The 19,309-nt window shown below is 40.3% G+C and overlaps 1 protein-coding gene across 1 annotated transcript in view; it reads left to right on the top strand.

Moving 5' to 3' along the window:
- The window catches only part of usp31 (ubiquitin specific peptidase 31), a 300,296-nt gene that overhangs the window by 237,603 nt on the left and 43,384 nt on the right, over positions 1-19,309 (top strand). Inside the window, exons 10-11 of the mRNA XM_076266583.1 lie at positions 9,443-9,520; positions 9,817-9,946. Of these exons, the coding sequence (XP_076122698.1) occupies positions 9,443-9,520; positions 9,817-9,946 (208 nt within the window). The remainder of the gene's footprint in view (positions 1-9,442; positions 9,521-9,816; positions 9,947-19,309) is intronic.

Raw genomic sequence — 19,309 nt, 5'->3', positions numbered from 1 at the left:
AAATCACAGGCAGCATCCAAAAACATTCAGATGGGCTATCCATCCCATAGTAGTATGGGGAATCGTGTAATTTTAGGAACGGTTCATATAGATTTTTGCAACTGGTGATTTTTTACTTGCTAGGACCCCATTGAATACAAAACAACCTGTTTCCAATTTGTTTCTTCATTTTCAGTACCAAAATTCAAGATGGCGGACAATATATGCAGAAAAATAATATAAAGGCTTAAAGTGGTCAAATTTTTTGATAAATATACACATAATAAGGTAGACAAGTGAGATACAGACTATTTACAAAAGATGTATTGCATCATTTGCCAAGAAATTTGGAGAAAAAAAGGAAAAAATAGAAAACATTTTAAAAATCTGCATCTTGTTTCATTATTGAAGAGTTCAACAAAACATTGTCATTGTTACTCAAGTATTTATCCTAACCACTGCAAAGTTGTGTGAATGGTCAGTTGTTACTCTTGCAAGAACACCTTCTACTGCATTTGCTGGCAAGACAACAGCACTTCACAAGCTCCACAACAGCCTCTGGTGCTGGTGGAAGTTTTGACAAAACAGGAGCCCATTGCCCATCAACAATTTGCCTCCATCCCAGTGATAGTGAGTCAAGAATCTTTGGAGCAGGCACTGTATCTTGTGCCCAAACATTTGCTTGCCTGTGTGCTCTCAGAATTTCAATTTCAACTTAATTTCACTTATAGAGCGTCAAAACATTACCCATGTCTCATGGCGCTTTACAGAGTGTTAAACATTCAGACAGAGCCCACGAGTAACAGAGGCGAGGAAAAACTCCCAAAAATTAGAAACATATAGGATGAAACCTCAAGCAGATCCACGACTCAAGGGCCTGACCCATCTGCCTGTGGTCAGGTACAGGACAGTATGGTCTATATACAGAGAATAACATGGTATTTAGAGCCACCTGAGGTATATGTTACAAAGTGGTTAGATGGTTACATTACCAGTATGATAATGCATGAATCCTATTTAGTGTTCAAATAGTCCAGTGTAGGGGATGAATTGTCCATAGGGATTAGGAGTTCTCATTCTCAAGTAATGGGTCTCTAGGCTGCGCGGGCAGGAAACCGAGCATGGGGACAGCAATAGGCGATGGTAGGTCAATCATAGGGATGGGATTTCCCTAATTCCCGAGTTCCACCGAAGCTGTTTGAAAACCATGTTTTGATGAGCTGACACACAAATTTCTCACATCCAGCTAACACGTCTGGAGATGGATGAGGACCTACTACAAGCCTACAAGTGTGTTAATGACATCATCATGACTTGATTGACTTGAAACAGAAACCTTTCCTTTTCCACAGGATAAACGGTAAATGGCAGGACAAACGGTTGTCTATTAATTTCCTGATAGGATAGGATACAAAAGGATACCCGATGGGTCCACCGACTCTATGCACGATGTGATTGGCCGGACTGAAGTTTGTTTTTTCCACCTCATAAGCCAACGGAGAGTTGCTAGACTACCCTGGCTGCAAATTACATTTGCTGCCGCTAGGGTGCGTCAAGATTTCTAGGCTGTATCTTTTGTCGACGTTCTCCAGTGGCCATGATAATGAGACTGTCTTTGTTGATGTCTGGTACCCTGCGAAGGGCAAGCACCAATACATCTGTGTGACATGTGTAGATATGTGGGGTTTGCCAAAATGACTTACTGCTACTGCCACCTTTGTGTGTGTGAACTGTGACTGGCAGTTTACATAGTTCAACAGCTTTATGAGCAAGGTAGAGGACGAGGTTGGCTTTGGTTTCCTTCGATCCCAGGAAAGCTTTAAAGTCTTTGATTGGTGTAGAGTCTTGTATTTTGTATCCCTTATCATGTGCTTTTCCCATTGTATGGACCTGTCTCGTCCTGTCTTTCATGGAGTTTGTAATGGTATAGTTGTTAAATAATAATAAGTATATGTCATTGTAGCCTCGTGCCTTACTTTCAACATTTTCAAAGAAGCATTCTGCCAGATCTTAGTAACAGTTTATGTCACTTTTCCTGACAACCATCTCCTGCACAACAGCCATGCCATCTATTAAGATGCCATCCAATGTGTGTGTTAATTGCACTGAGCTACTCTCTGTAGATTGTTCAGATGATGCTGTTTCTGAAACCAGTCACAATTCATGGATGAAGGCATTCTTAGCTCTAGTGGTCAGCATTAGGCTTGCATATAATCAACAAATTAATATGTTCCCACAATTTCCTGCAAGTGCTGTTAACAGAATTATTGAAGACAAAAGAGCTCATTGTGGACTTCAGGAAGTCTAAAGCTAGCACACACCCCCATTCTCATCAATGGGACTGAAGTGGAGTGTATCACCAGCTTCAGATTTCTGAGTGTCCACATCTCTGAGGACCTCTCTTGGACCCTCAACACCTCTACCCTGATCAAGAAGGCTTACCAGCGTCTCTTCTATCTGAGGAGGCTAAAGAAGGTCCACCGCCTCCTCAGATCCTAGTGAACTTCTACCCCTGCACCATCAAGCGTATCCTTACCAACTGTGTCACAGTTTGGTATGGCAACTGCTCTGCCCACGACCGAAAAGCATTGCAAAGGGTGGTGAGAACTGCCCAACGCATCACCAGTTCCTCACTCCCCTCCATTGAGGCCATCCAGGGCAAGTGATGCTTGCATAAGGCGCACAGCAGGTTCAGAGGAAGCTTTCCTGCAGCTGAACTCTAGCTCTGCATCCCGGTGACAACCAACCTACAAAGCCCCCCGTACAATGCCTCCTTGCCTGTGTCTGTTGAGGTGTCCACGACCATGGCAACCTTACAACCTTGACAGGGACAACAAGGAGGCAGACGCCCCCCCCCCCCCCCCCCCCAATGTATGTTGTTTATACATTGTTCACATTACATAGCCATATTTATTCTGCTCTTATAAGGTAACTGCTAATATACACTGCACATATTTATATTACTCTAAACCTCTCTACCTTATATAAATCAACTGTATACTATCTACACTGCACTAAATTTCTTGACCTGTCTATGCACCACCTGTTTATACTTTCTATATCACATTGCACTTTTCTCCTTTTTTGCACTTCTGGTTAGACGCAATCCACATTTCATTGTCTTCATACTTGTACTCTGCAATGACAATGAAGTTGAATCTAATCTAATCTAATCTAATCTATTGTGGTGAGTGCAGAACATTACTTTAATTCAAATGATTATTAGATTATGTGAAGGAAACTTTTAATCAGTCAATGTGTTTTTCCAGGTATGCCAATAAATAGCATTATGGTGGTTACACCCATCACTGGTTGATAATCATGACATCTCATGTCACCCATGGTCATATTTATTACCTAAGCCATTCAACTTTATTAGAATATATATGTATATAATGATAATACCTCACATATCCATTTAAAATGTTTAAAAAGGCGATTATTTGCAATTTTTGGTGATATATCCGCCATCTTAGATTTTGGACCTGTGCAGTCTGGGAAAAAATTGGAAACAGGTAGTTTTGCAAACTATAGGGTCTGAAGAAGTGAAAAATCATAATTTGCAAAAATCTATATGAAATGTTCCAAACACCTTTTTTTGCTACATATGGCCCTGCACTATAGCCTACAGACTTACTGTAGGCCTAACCTATGCCTATAAATAATTTCTTATCAAAAATATTTCTGGATACGTGCTAAACGCTTACCTGGTTGTAGCCTAAGTTTTATCCATATGGAGATCTTCAAAGGCTTGCGCTATAATTCCAACCCTGTTTATAAACAACCCTGTCTGTTGCTGACAAGGCCTATCTCAAATTTCCCATTTAACTCTTCTACATAGAATAGGCTATAATTGCGCAAACATTTCAAATCCCGACTTTAAAACGACAAGGCGTGGACAGGCAAAATAGGCTATTACGCATAGGCTACAAACAATTTCCAAATCAGTTTCAGTAGCCTACGCTGCGAGCTGGCCTAAGATCCGAAGTGGCAGACGGATAGGTTACATTACAACAGCAAGACAAAATATACACATTTGGACCAAAGGTCCTTTGTTTCGTTTTTTTTTTTCAAACTGCAGAAATCAAATTATTAGGCTGTTCGCCTACAATCAAACGAGTAGAACACTTAGATATGCTTTTGTGAAATTTTATAAAATATATAGAGAACGAAAAAAAACATTATTAACCGGTTTTGTGGATTTCAGAATAACGTTTCTGTTTCTTAGCTGATCGTGCACATCCACGCCATTCATGTGCTGATTGTATCGAGTGATAGCTTGTGGTTGTGGCACGACTAGCTTTTCCGTCTCAACCTGCCGATGACAGGTCACCATCTGACCAGGAAGTGGGAGACAGGTGTGAGCTACGACAACCACATTGTTGTCATTCCATGCTGTGACAGTGACGCCGGCCTTCGTTTCTGTAGAAGCTTTTTCAGGCTTCTTTTTTGCTTTATTTCTGTGGGGGCACCTTTGCTATTGGACATTAGCGTTCCACAGGCATAAATGTTATCTGCTAGCAGACTCTGCAAGAGAGGAATGCTTGTGAAAAAGCGGTCGAAATAAACGCAGTGATTGAGGCCAATCAAATCCCTGGTCATATCATGCACGACCCTGTATCCCAAACCATGGATCCGTTGAAGAGGTGTCTGGTCCCGTTTCCCTGAATAAAGCTTGAACTCTGACATGTAAGATGTGTTGCCGTCACACCGGGCCCAGAACTTGATTCCAAACTTTTCTGGTTTGTTAGGCATGTACATTACAAGCTCTGTTCTGTCTTTGAACCCTTTCATAGCCTCGTCAATAGAAATGTCACGACCGTGTTGATAAAACAGCTTGCAATTTTGACGTGCCATTTCAAACACCGGCGCAACTTTAGCTATCGGATGATAGCTAGCATCAGCTCTCATCAGTCGCGCGGCAGCATTATTACAGTGTAAGTACTGGCACTTTTCGTACCTTTCGTACCTTTTCGTACCTATTCACAGTCATGGCACGTTGAAACCCGCTGACACCCAGGAATGGATCCGTGGACCAGTAATCACTGTATTCATGTTTCGGATTAACACCCATCAGGAGGCTATCAACTCGCGAGTGTTCTTCAGCACGGCGCTCCGCGTACAAGTTCGTTTCAGTAGCAATCTTCTGAAACATTGTCTCGACGAAAAAAAAGAAAAAAGTAATCCAAGGGTGTAGCGTTTCCTACATTGAATGTCCTTGGCAACTTCGGTCCCGAATCCATAGTAAATTGATTGATTGTTTGGTCCCTTATAACACTACTCCAGGCTACATCTCCCGTTTCTCTCATCTCGTCAGTGACATTTTCGTGACCATCACTTTCGCTGTCACTTTCCTCCGAGGGTATAAAATAATCTTCAAACCCAGAAAAATCAGACCCATCAGACTCGTTATCAAGAAAATTCTCAATATAAAAGGCTGCATCTTCCGGATTCCTGAACACTCGTGCCGCCATCGTCAAAATGTCAACATTCGCAGGTCACTCTGACAGCTGACGCGCTCGTCTTTTTTCCCCTCAGAGGCTAGAACTTAGATCGTCAAACTTCGGAAAACCCCGCGAATATGTATCCCTCACTCCTATTGGTTAGCCTGGTGTTGCTAGGTTTCGGCATCAGATTATTTGTTACAAAGGCAAACACGGTACTTGCTCTAGTCATCGTCAAAACACGTCTTTATTGATACAACAGACTCGTCAAAACTTGTCATAAAGGATTTGTGGGGGGTAGTCATATGACGTCTTTATGGGGGAAAGAGTTAAACAGGAGAAGCTCCTCTCTACACCTGCAGATGTAGCTCCAATTGTGGCCACTAATGAGAACAGTTGTAAAGCTAAGGCACTGCACTGTCCAACTCCATGTCTTTAAGGAACACCAAGTAATCACACAGTTGAATTGAAGTTCAGACCTCAGTCTCCCTGAATCAAAGTAATGGTCATAACAGTAGGTTTCCACACAGCGAAACATCTCGCAAATTTCGGCCAGTGAAATTTTGCCTCAGGGACAGCCAAACCACTAACCGTTTAACTGCAGTGTCTAGTGAGTGGTGGCAAAACGGGCTAATTGAGCTGAAAAGTTTGAGTGTTTAAACTAACATATACAGTGGTCTATTTTGTGGTGTATGTGTACTGACTAAGTTTGTGTGCCAATGTTCGTGTAGAAACATTTTAATCACATACAAGTTTTTGTGTTACAGCTCAGGTAGTCTCCGCCATCTTGGTCAGACTTTTTTGTAACTCCCGCTTCCGAACGAACGAACATGAACACACGGACCTGATTGGTTCTCGAATGGTCCTCATTTGAATAAAGTTAAACTTTCTTCAACTTTGTTTAGTTTGCCTCAGCGATTCACTCTCATTTCGCCCAACCAGGGTGAATTTGGTCTCCATTCAACCTCAATGAGAGCAAAGCGAAATTTCGGTGTGTGGAAACTGACCCTTTTCAGGACACTTTGGAAGGCCTCCCCCTGGAAACACTTGTCTCATGTCATCAATGCAAGTGCAACATGCAACTTAATCTTGCACTCACATCTTCATTGCTCTTTTCATGCCTTTTATATGCCCTGTCAAAGTTAGACAGATCTCTAAACCCCACCTTTGACCAAATAACTCATCTGTGAGATGGTTTCATCAAGAGGCATGGCCAGCAGTGCATTTTCTTTGTCACATCACCTCCAGTCAGCCATCTAACTTTGTCATACCAGGAGAACTGAAAAACACCTGTTACTTTTCCCTATCTTTTGCACTAAATCAATCTTAGGTGTTGATCTGCCCTGCTGTTTAATTCTAAGTTTCTCCTTGTAAAGAAGACTTCACCAAAATCAGGTCGACAATATTAGCATTTGTCTGCCATCGTGTGCAATTTGCTAGCTGGCTAGTGCACCCCTACAACACTAGCCTATCCTATTGTATGAATGAACGAATGGACGAATGATCTATCGAAACGATATTAAACTTTTTGGAGGAAATATGGGAATTAGGTTAAACTGAAACAAGGAATGTGGTTTATAAGTGTGAAATGTACGATGAAAATTGGCTAGCTGGCAACTTATAGCTACATTCTCCCTATAAGCTAACAGAAAAAGCATGACAATAACAGCTAGTAAAATAGATATTAGGCTACTTACTCATCGGAAATGTCCTCCATTGGATCCAGACGAAGCTTAAAGTGCATTTGTTCATCATCGCTGTCATCCCTGGATACATCTAACCTTGCATCGTCTGACTCACTCTCGAAACTGAGCTCTTCCTGAATCAGCAGCAAGGCTTTGGGGGCAACATTTTCCGTTCGCTGGACATCCTTCCTCAACATTTACCGGTGTGTCCAAAGAAGCGAAACATCTCATCCCCTGTGTCTTTGTTTATACTGGTGAAATGGGGCGTGTTCTCACCTAGTCCTGCTACACAATAAGCCAATGACCCCATTGATTGTCCCGGTGCTTACCATCTGAATAGCTGAGGGGTGAGTCATTAAGAAGTTGCTGCTGGCGAAAGTACTGAAAATTCGAAGATTTCTTTTTATTGTCTTTACAAAGTGGCATCGATACATTTTATATATTTGAAATATAGAAGATTCAAGGTTTCTAGTGGTGTTATGTTTCTAGGACAAAAACTCACAGGGCTTTAGATGTGTGTTTGGAACAGTCCAAAAAGTCCCCCGGGGGGACCGTGACCTCAGAGGGTTAAGGAACACAACGACCGGAAGACTGGCAGCCTTAACCCTTAATCCCACGCTATATGGCAACAATGGCAAGGAAAAACTCCCATATTCCCAGAAGAAACCTTAAGCAGAACCCGACTTAATGGTTTCGAATGTAGAATAATCCAAAAAAAAGTATTCTACAACATAAAATGATTTAACTGAAAGCTCTCATATACAGAGCCTTTTTTAGTCTTTAAAGGAGCCACTCTGTCAAGCAGGACACCTAGTTAACTATCGAAGGCCTTTACCATTTGGTCAATAGAATGATTTAAAATTAATTGAATTTATGAAGTCTGCAAGAGATACAGTAGGGTATTATAGGCACCTTTGGTAAAGTTGACTAAAAACAGGTATAAATCCGTTGGTGATTTATTGTAATCTCACAATGAAAACAATGAGGAAAAATACACCCTTGAAGGGAAGCAAATTTATTCTGAAAAAAAGGAAAATCTCATAAAGAAATAAATATTTTTAACAAAAACACATAGCTCACAAATATTGGCACCCCTAGAAATCTTATATACAAAACCTAACAGCATCATTTTCCTATCTAATTTCAATTTATTTAAGTTAATCAGAGTGTCTTTGAACTTTCAGAAGTAGTTCATGACTTTCTTTTTCACTAAGGTATGAAAATAAAGTGACACAGAGGCTAAATCCTCTAGTCATTTTTCAACATTGGAAAGACAAGAGAATACACTAAATCTAAATAAAAACAAAGTGTGTTGACATTTGTAAGTCAGGGGATGTCTATAAAAACTAGGTACTTTGTTGAAAATGCTTATATTTACAGTTAAAACAATGATTAGATAGGTAGATAGATAGATACTTTATTGATCCCCAAGGGGAAATTCAAGGTCTCAGTAGCATACAGACATCACACACAACATGCACTTACAGCAGAAAACTCCACTGTACAATAGAGACAGTAGAAGATAAAAAAAACTGACAAAACTAAATACTAAATATACCATGATTATGATTAACAGTTTGTAATCTACTGGAAATATGACAAACATGCTTCTTGGACAAAGACCCATGGTTATCCCCCCCCCCCCCCGCACATTATGGAGGATGGTGAGATAGGCAAAACATTCCATAATAACCACTGTTTGAAAGTTACGGAAACATTTTTATCTTGGGGTCACCAAGTCCCCCTGCTAATAGATTATTTAGAGGGCATGCCAGGTAAAGGCCTGTCCAGTCATTTAATTACCAATGTTAACGGCAGGAGTTACTGAATGGTACAGTGGTCTGGAAGTGTGGTCTTTTGTCAGATGAAATGTGCTCTTTAGCTAGAAACACTTTAGGTGTTTATTCCCAAAGGCCTTAGGAACCTAATTATGGTGCATGGTATCATTAACACCAAGAAAACCTGAATATTTTCAAAGGAAATCTGTCAATCTCTGCCAAAACATTAAAAATTGGTCATGATTGGATCATTCATCAGGTCAATGAAACCAAAGCAAACGTCCAGATCAAAACAAATATGGTTTACTGAACACAAAATCAAGCTTCGGCCATAGAGGGTAAAAGGGTAAAACATTAAATAAAGGTGCGTGTGGTGATGCGTTGCATCCCCTGACGACATTGAAGAACCAGGGCTGGTAGAAGTGCATTGGTCATATAATGTATATAACAGTTCACTCTGTTAATGAAGTAACAATTGTGGCCCATACATTTGTTCCTGGTGTTTGAAAACTATTGCAATTGTCAGTCACTGGATTTTCTTCCCAATCTGTTACAGAGCATACAAGTCATGTGGTCAGGGTGGACCTCCACATGTGAAGATTGTGGTGGAGTGGGACAAGGAAACAAAGGACTAGTAAGTTGAACAATTGTTTGACAACACTGCTCCATTATGTGGCCCTGTAAGAACACAAATAACCTGGGAACATTTGGGAGGGTTACAGGATACTTGAAGGGTGAAAAGTGAATGAAGGAAAGAGCGAGTAAATTAAACGTTAATGTTTAATACATGAGAATTGATATGTGTAAAACAAATGTTCTACGCCCAAATAAGTCAAGCATCTATGTATTTCTTCAGCTGACATTGTGGGAAAAAAGGGTAGTTGGAAAGCTGTGTTTTGTGTTTGTTAATATATGTGTTTTCATTTACAGTTTGTTTGGACATATGGAGGAAGAGTATATTCCTGATGCTGAGAGTGTGTACCTTCACAGAGAGCAACATCACCACCCTCAGGCCTGCACCCTTGCTCAGTGTTTCCAGCTCTACACCAGAGAGGAACAGGTAACATACATTATAGAAATCAGGGATGCACAAATACTTATACTCAATAACACATATCGGGCCCTATCATGACAGTCAAAAGTGCATCGTCACTCTTCAAAAGCTTATTCAATTTTAATAGGATATCCAGACCACATTGGGAGGGTTTTCGTTATCAAACGTCGAGCGCATGGTGCAACAAGGTGTTCCTAGTTTTTTTAATCAGTCATGGGTGTGTTTGGGGCTTATAACATCATATAAACCAATGAGAATGACATCTGCCATTCCCTTTAACGGTGCAAAGTGCGATGTCAAATAAATGCATCGGTATTTTGTCATTAAACGGCGCATTTGAAGGAGGCTGCTTGCAAGACCATATGGAATAGTCATTCCACTTAACCATGCTTTACTAAAACGTAGCATAGCCTTCACACATTTGCTCTCCTGTATTATTTGAACTCATTGGCAAAGTGAAACTAACTTCACCATGCCTGTCAGTCAACGACAAGACAGGTATATGCAGTTACTTTCACTATTGACTGACAATGGGTTACCATCGAAAACATAGGCTGGGAAAAGCAACACTCACCCTAATATTGCTCAAATGACTGAATAAAACAACATTTATCCTGCAGAGGAGTTGCTTATATCTCGTGACAGTGCATCTTCAGCTGTGCTCCATGCGTGTCTCCCGCCTCTCCCCTAATCACTTTTAACTGTCATTACCAATTTGCAAATGATGGTGAATAACTACTCATCATGAGATGTACAGTATTTCGTAATATCTTTATTCTAATTGTTTCCCATTGTAATCGTGCAATTTGTAAAGTTTTGCATGGACGTGCGCTGATGTTTGTTCATGAATGATAGAAGGATGGTGCGTGCACCCGCCAATATGCACGCGCACAATAGCGATTTTTAGACAATGCGCCAGGCCACTCCCTAGGTTGTTAATTACCACACCCCTGGGCGCATTGTTTAAAAAATAAACGTGCAAAATAAGGAAGTAAACTTTGCGCCGGGTGGAAAACGAGTTTTACGCCATGCGCCAGGGAGCAAAATACAGCCCATCAAGTTGAAATTCAGTGGCCATTATCCAAATCATATTTTTTATTGTATTGTAGGTGGACAGTTTTATTTTCCGCAGATTTTATGTAGGATTGTTACCAAATTATAATGTGTAAAAAAATCATAATTCTTTTTGTAATAATATAATACCCCAGTTAACAAATATAACTACAAAATATGAACAAAAGTTGCATCCAAGTTGTATCCATAAATGTGGATATATAACAATGCTTATATAGTAGTTTTTAACAACAAAGTTTTTTAGCAATGAAGAGGAATGACTGAAGAATTTGTGATATTGGTTGGTATTTTGCTGATCGTATCATAAACGGCCACAGCAACAAAGAGGAATGACTGAAGAATTTGTGGTATTGATTGGTAGTTGATAAATATTTTGATATTTGTTGGTGTCCGCATCAAAGGCTTGCGGTTAGGTATCTTGCTGATCGGATCATAAGCAAACACGGCAACAGAGAGGAATGACCAAAGCATTTGCTGGTACTTGTTGGTGCCTTCAACAAGGGCTTGTGTTTTGTCTGGTTATTTTGTTGGTCTGAGTATAAACAGCCACAGCATTGAAGAGGAATCACCAAAGAATTTGTCTGTGTTTTTGGTAGAGAACCCATCATGAGTGCGGAGGGCGTTGGGTCTGGGATGCCAGATTCCACTGCCATCTGAAGGCGTTGTGGGCCTAATTCATTGAAACACTGATGAAGGAATGTGCTGATGGTGATGTTTTCTGCCTACAAAGGTTGATTTGTTAGTGATTTTGTTTTTGATAAATCCTACCTATAGCACTACGAATTTAACATTTAACAAGGTTAGGTGAAGTAGGGAGTAACGTTCATCAATGTGACTGGCTAGGCTGGGCCAATGATTTCAAATTGACTATTTAAAGTGACAGAGCTTGATATGTGTTTTACTCCCTAGAATTTATAATCTGTATAATTCATTACAAGAGCTAGTCAAACAAACATAACTTACTCATCATAAATATCCATGGAGAATCAATCAAGACGAATCTCAAAGTGGTTGAATTCTTCGCCATTTTCATCCAACGGTTGACCTTCTCACTCTCTAGAACTTTTTTCCCGCGGACCACCTTCTACATCCTGACTTGGCTCGCGTACCCCCACCATCCGAAAAGTGCAAGTGAAAAACTACATGATAACAAATAACAAAATAAAAATGTGTAACTGGTCTATGAGCTCTCACGCTAAAAAACAGTGTGGAGAACAACATTAGACTGGTTAGATAGAACCTCACTGCAAACCACGCACTGTGGCTTTGGGCAGTCTGTCTCCCAATCCATGTAAAGCCTAGGCCTATATGCCTCATCATTAGTAGGGGGGATTATCAAAAAAAAAGGGCCTAATCGTTATGCGGTGGATAGAAGCACCAACATTGGTACAGACACTCTTTATGATGTCTCATCATTTGAGAAGGGGTGCCCAAAATGTCTGGTTCATTTAGGTCATTTTTTAAGGGAAAATCCAAGATGGCCGCCTAAAATGACCCAAGGATAATAAAACATTACATAGTTGGGCATCATGGTTTATTCTGCTACTTTATTATTTTACATTTGATATATATATATAGATGGTTAACAAATAATATGTGCAAGATAACCCATGAAAATAATCTTACATGCCTTTTATAAAGCTTTAAAGGGGGAAAACAGGCTTAAAATGGTCAGAATGACATGACTCCCCAAATGAATCCTCATCTGAGAAGTTAATTATTTATGTATGCATAACATAAATATTTTTTTAAACTTTTGGAAGAATCACTTAATAATTTTCAAAAGACAGTTTATTGCTAAAAGGTCCACATGAGCAGAGATCAAGCCCTAATTAGGGACACAACTCATTGACCAAATGTTATGCCAGTGTTAGCGTTAGCATTAGCCAATGTAGAACCACTAGCTGGGTGCCAATTATCAAGCTAAATCTAGGCAAACAAAGGCATCCCTAGGCTAATTGTGTCACCATGATCACCTGGGGTGCGTATTTGTGAATTGTTGGGGCTTCCTGGGGGGTATTGTACCGTTATTACGGGAATAAAATTAGAAGCTACGAAATTTTGATTTGTACTACAGTAACGGTAGCCAGCTAGTATTTAGCTGTGCAGTATGTACATTAAGTAAACCTCCCTCATGATACCTTGACATGCTAGTGAGAGAACTAGCAGCCTGGGCTTTTTAGCTCAATTACTAGCACGCTTGCCTCCCGATTCGAGGTGCTAGAGAGCAAATATACATTCAGCCAGCTCAGGAAGCGCAACAATATATGCTCTGTCTTTCAGAGTATAAGTATAAGTAAGTATAAGTATATATACTCTTTTGATCCCGTGAGGGAAATTTGGTCTCATTTATCCCAATCTGTGAATTAGTGAAACACACTCAGCACACAGTGAACACACAATGAGGTGAAGCACACACTAATCCCGGCGCAGTGAGCTGGCTGCAACAACAGCGGCGCTCGGGGAGCAGTGAGGTGCCTTGCTCAAGGGCACTTCAGCCATGCCTACTGGTCAGGGTTCGAACCGGCAACCCTCCGGTTACAAGTCCGAAGCGATAACCAGTAGGCCACGGATGCCCCAAACAGGAGACCGCATGACAACGGCAGCCACGGAATCAAGTCGGATTCGAACCGGCGATGCTACTGGCACAATTCCTCATGTGCTCGGCAGAGCAACGCCCTCTCAATAGTGCTAAGGAGGGGATAGGAGGGGATTCCAGAAAAGTATACACTACAATTCCAGCTGTTTACTTGTCAACCAAAGGCCATCTTAGTGCCAAAAGTTAACCAAACCAATACCTGTGGTGAATTTAGCATAGGCAATAACAGAGGAGGAAAAGTGGGCTGAGCATGCAATCAAACTGATGCTTCACTTCAGCCAGAACTGTCTGACCCACCTGCTATAAACTCACTCCTTCCTCTCTTTCATGAAAAAGCTGCCAGCTTTGCCATGGTCAGACATGGCATGAATGTTGTAAAAGAACTGACAGAGCACCTAAATCCCGGCCAGGTCCCAGTTATGGCATTTGACCAACCACTATATACATTTACAAAAATGGTTCAGTGGAGTGATCCAGACTGTTATGGAGAGAGGTTTGTGATGCTTGGTGGGTTACACATAGAGATGGCTCTATGGAACACAATCGGAGAACTTTTAGATGGAAGTAGTTGAACAACTGCACTATGTGATGCTGGGGTGGCTACCTCGGGAACAGCAGACTCCTTCTAAAGGGTGGGCTGCATGGAAACCATTTCCAGAAGTGCCTTCATTGCCTTCATTGCTATGACAGCAAATCCTTGTCAACTGCTTAGCCAGGAATCAAACATGTTTGCATTGCTGGAGAAATACACTTGTGTTCTTTAGGATAAGAAAACAGATCTTGAAAAAGTCAATGATCTTAGGAGGGACTTGTTTTCTCAAATATGTCTCTCAATGGAAAACATCCCTCCCACACAGGCTGGACTGATACAGCATTCAAATAGAGCAGTGTACCAAGCTAGCATTTGGTCCAAAGGTATGTAGGCTACCCAGTCAGTGCCTTCTCATGAAAAATATGGATGGACCAAATTAGATGATTTTTGGACACTTTTATGGACACTTTTACCAGAGGCAGCCAAAGTATGTAGAGAACCTCTTAAATGTGGCTGCAAAGGTGAGCCTCTCTGCTCTCGAAAGTGCCAATGCCAGAATGCTAGGTTGCCTTGCACAGTATTAGCCAATGTGGCAGAGCAAGTGAATAGATGCAAATATGCAGTATGTAGGCTAGGACTAATGTAATCTAGTGTGGTGTTGTACTGTGTCTTAAGAAGTTGCAGGGGACATGTGTGCTTAATTGTATGTTTTTTATGAGGTCTGCCTGAGGTGCTTGAGTGCTGTGTTTATAGTATCCTTGAGACAGTTGGTGGATATATAGGTAGCCATAGTGTAGCTGTATTGTCTGCTTAAAACAGCGACATATCTATAAGACACTTATACCTAATTTCATGCTTTTAGGACAGGGGTCTCAAACTCAAATGAGCTGGGGGCCAGTTCTGCCAAAGTCATCTGATTGGAGGGCCACGTCAGAATAATACAAAAAAAAAGAACGGCTATTTCTGAAAATGCAATGTCCCCCCCCCCAAAAAAAACACAAAACTGCAAACAGAAAGTGCAAGTCTTTTTATCTCTTTTTAGACACCTGTGCCAGCAACCTTAGCTTATAAATAAAAGAATGATAAAATAAATATGAATAAAAATTATAAAAACAAAAAAACATAAAAACAGGTATGTGTGTGTTTCACACCAAACAAAAATATTTTCCTCTCATAACTTATTTAATCCTTTAGGCGGCAGGGTTAAGAAAACAACACCATTGGATTTTTATATCAAAATTTCAAAAGGCTATGGCTTGAAAATGGTCAGAGATAAAGTTCTACTGTAAATGTAAAAATCTTTGAGTGTAATCAAAAGTTTGTGGAGGGGGTACATTTACCCATCTAATCTGCCACTGGATGGTAAGCACCTCAAAGTATGCACCTTTCAGTAAATACTGGATGTTGAACATATTTGAGCAGGTTTACTTTCTTTTTTGTCTGTACCACGTCCATTACGGACACCATCATCACGATTAGCACTGCCACCTCCAGCTATGTTGGGCAGAGGGTAATAAGCATGGTATGCTTAGTGGACAACGTCGTATACGCAAAAGACGCACCTCCATTCACAGACGCACAGTGACTATCACTGTCAAATTGTCAGTGTCAATAGACGATCGATCATAATGAATAGGTGAATAACATAGCCTACTTTATCACACGTGAACTTTTTTTCAACATTTGGTGTAGGCCTATATTTCTGCTTCAATTTGTGCAAATTTATGGCCTGCATCGTTTCCTGAAAACTTTGTGCAGCGAATTTGGGCTTGAATCAAAGTTCTGGATGTCTAGCAACTAGAGGAGGAGAGTATCTATCGTCTATTTTAATCAGTGCCATTGTTTGTCGCAATTAAAAATACCCTCAAGGGCCGAATTACATTATTATTTTGACATTAGGCCACGGGCCGGAATTGGGCCGGACGCGGGCCGGATGTGGCCTGCGGGCCGGTAGTGTGAGACCCCTGTTTTAGGAGGTTGTTTAGGTGGCCTTTGAAATAGCTGCCAATTTTGTGGATAGGCAGTACAGCCTTTTTTCAATTTCTTTAAAAATTCACTTCCCATTTGAGATTTCTTGGAATAATCTTCCAGGATAACTTAGGATCACCCAAGGGACATATATACCAAATTTCAAGCTTTTAGGAGTTTTTTTAGGTTGCCTCTGAATCTGCTGTCAATTATATGGGTGGCTATTTGGAATTTCTTCAAGATCACTTCCTGTTTGAGATGTTTGGTCACCCCTTCTAGGATGTCTTAGGGTCACCCAAGGAATATATATACCAAGCGTCAAGCTTTTAAGAGGTTGTTTAGGTGGTGATTGAATTAGCTGCCAATTTTGCGATGGGGAGTGTGATATTTTTAAATTTCTTTAAAAACTCACTTCCTGTTTGAGATAATTTGGGGCACCCCTTCTAGGATGTCTTAGGATCACCCAAGGAACTTACATACCAAATTTCAAGCTTTTAAGAGGTTGTTTAGGTGGTGTTTGAATCAGCTGCCAATTTTGTGGCGGGGAGTGCAGCATTTTTCAATTTCTTTAAAAACTCACTTCCTGTTTGAGATTTGTTTGGGCACCCCTTCTATGATGTCTTAGGATCACCCAAGGAACATGTATACCAAATGTGAAGCTTTTAAGAGGTTGTTTAGGTGGTCTTTGAATTAGCTGCCAATTTTGTGGCGGGGAGTGCAGCATTGTTCAATTTCTTTAAAAACTCACTTCCTGTTTGAGATATTTTTGGGCACCCCTTCTAGGATGTCTTAGGATCATCCAAGGAACATGTATACCAAATTTCAAGGTTTTAGGGGGTTGCGAAGGTGGCTTTTGAATCAGCTGTCATTTGTATGGGCGGCCATTTAGAATTTCTTCAAAATCTCACTTCCTGTTTGAGATATTTTTGGGCACCCCTTCTAGGATGTCTTAGGATCACCCAAGGAACATATCTACCAAATTTCATGCTTCTATCCACCGCGTAATGATTTTTCACATAATCTCCCCTATAGGCTACTTTCGTTTTCTTTGCGGAGTCTTTTCTGTCTTGTCCTTTCTTTTATCCCCCTTCGCTCCACCTACGACTTGTTTTTACTTGTGAACGCACTTGCTACATAATGATCCTATGAATAACTGCAGATTTACCATGTCCTTATCATATAGACCTTGATAGTCACACCCACAGCCGATTCCGGAAGTAAAAATCAAATACAATTTCTACATTGACAATTGGGGTATAAGCCATAGAAACGTAACCGTACTAGACTTAAAACCAGCTACGGCTGGACTAAGCGATTTTATATGCTCATATAGACGCTAAAAGTTCATGGGGCACCAACCTTGTTTTGAGATAAATGTCTTTTAGTGCTGGGCGGTATACCGGTTCACACCGTATACCGGTGTATATTTTCGTTATGATATGAATTTTTTATATACCGCCATACCGGTGTATTTGATTACACAATGTTTGGAACGCTGCGCCGCGCGACAGTGTTTCAGACGGGACTTTTTTCACACGCACGCATGGTGCCACTGCGAGGCATAGTGAAGGTAAACACAAAACACCATAAGTTTTCCCCATGAAGTATGACCCTTAAGGCTTAATTTCTCCTTAGGTAAGGGGTTTATTTAAGGGTGTTGCACAGAATACCTTAAATTGTTTCTTTAGTTAAGGAAAAACGTTAAGGGATACTGCATTGAAAAGGATTACCGTCACGAAAATTCTTCTAAAACAGCTGTAACTAGCTGGCTAGTAGGTGATGTCGTTAGTTAGCAACCCACCGAACACAGTGACGTTTAATGTTCATCTCACCTTAAGAATATTCATTGAAATTATCCAGGTAGCAAGTAAAGCATGTTGTCTATGGTTATAGACATGCACTGAGCAATACTAGCTGGCTAGTTAGAAATGATCCTGACTGACATCAGTACACCAAAACAAACTTTTTTGTTAATGTTTTGCCTAGCGAACCGAACCGAAGCTCACAGCAGGACATCCAAATCCACATGAAGTTAACGTTAGCCTACCACTAACGTCATCTAAACCACACAATAACAATAAGGCATGTTTCTGATAGGCCTATTTGACAGAGTAAGTATTAGCAGAGAGGTTTTATTTTAAATTGTATAATTTTCAAAAAAGTATAATTATTGCAAGTTGCACTACTTTTTGTATTGGTTTTATACAAGATGTTTGTGAAATTTGCACAGTAAAAGTTCTGTATTTTGACTGCTTTTACCTTTGCATTCTGATTAGATTCTTCATTAGAATCATGAGTGGCTCATGAACAGCATCATTGTCATATACCGTGAAACCGTAAGAATTTTGAAAAATACCGTGATATACATTTTTGGTCATACGGCCCAGCACTAATGTCTTTTATTCGGGATTTCTTGGATAAGTTCTTCATTACTTCATTACCCATAATCCTGAACAATCCCACAATCCCACAGTGATGCCTCTGATTGGTGGAAAGTCTGTTATGGTAAAGTTGGAAAGTTTCCCAGCGAAAACACTGACCAAGATGGCGGAGTCTTTTACTGTCTATGGCTATAACACGAAAATCTTAATGTGATTAAAAACTTTCTAGATGAACATTGGTACTTGTATCAACGACATAGTCAGGGCCAATACACTATCAAATAGACCACTGTAAATGTTTCAGGTAGCCAACAGGCCAATCATTAGCATTTCCGACATTGCATTTCATTGTAAAACTAGCCAGGCAGCTAGCATCTAGGCTACATGTTGCAATATGAGATATATTATGTTTTAGTGGCCTTGTTGGTCCTACAGTGGGTCCCACTTTAGAAGTGGCCACTTCATTCGCGCTTTCCGTGATTCATGCAGACGTGTGAAATGTATTGTTGTAGGCCTATAGCAAATATCGTAGCAAATAGCCTGGTGATAATAATGATAACTAGAAATGCAATTCCAAGGAATTACCAGTGCATGAAAATGTAAAAGTTGTGATGTAAAATATCATGTATAGTTAAAATAGATAATACAGAGATGGTTACTATGGTGATGCTAGGATAGACATGGTGGTTGCATAGCTTAATAAAACTTGATAGTTTAAAAGTAGACTGTTTAAAAGTTAAACGTATAGTTCAAAGGTTGTTGATAGACAGCTAGTTTAATAGATAGATAGTTTACAAGTAGACTGTTTAAAAGTT

The sequence above is a fragment of the Alosa pseudoharengus genome, unplaced genomic scaffold (genome assembly GCF_046254945.1).
Source record: "Alosa pseudoharengus isolate Yale_2024_CS ecotype anadromous, Long Island Sound unplaced genomic scaffold, YU_APseudo_1.1 YU_APseudo_1.1_scf_4, whole genome shotgun sequence".
NCBI classification, from domain to species: domain Eukaryota; kingdom Metazoa; phylum Chordata; class Actinopteri; order Clupeiformes; family Clupeidae; genus Alosa; species Alosa pseudoharengus.
The sequence above is the reverse complement of the archived record's forward strand: the minus strand, read 5'-3'. Positions and strand labels throughout refer to the sequence as shown.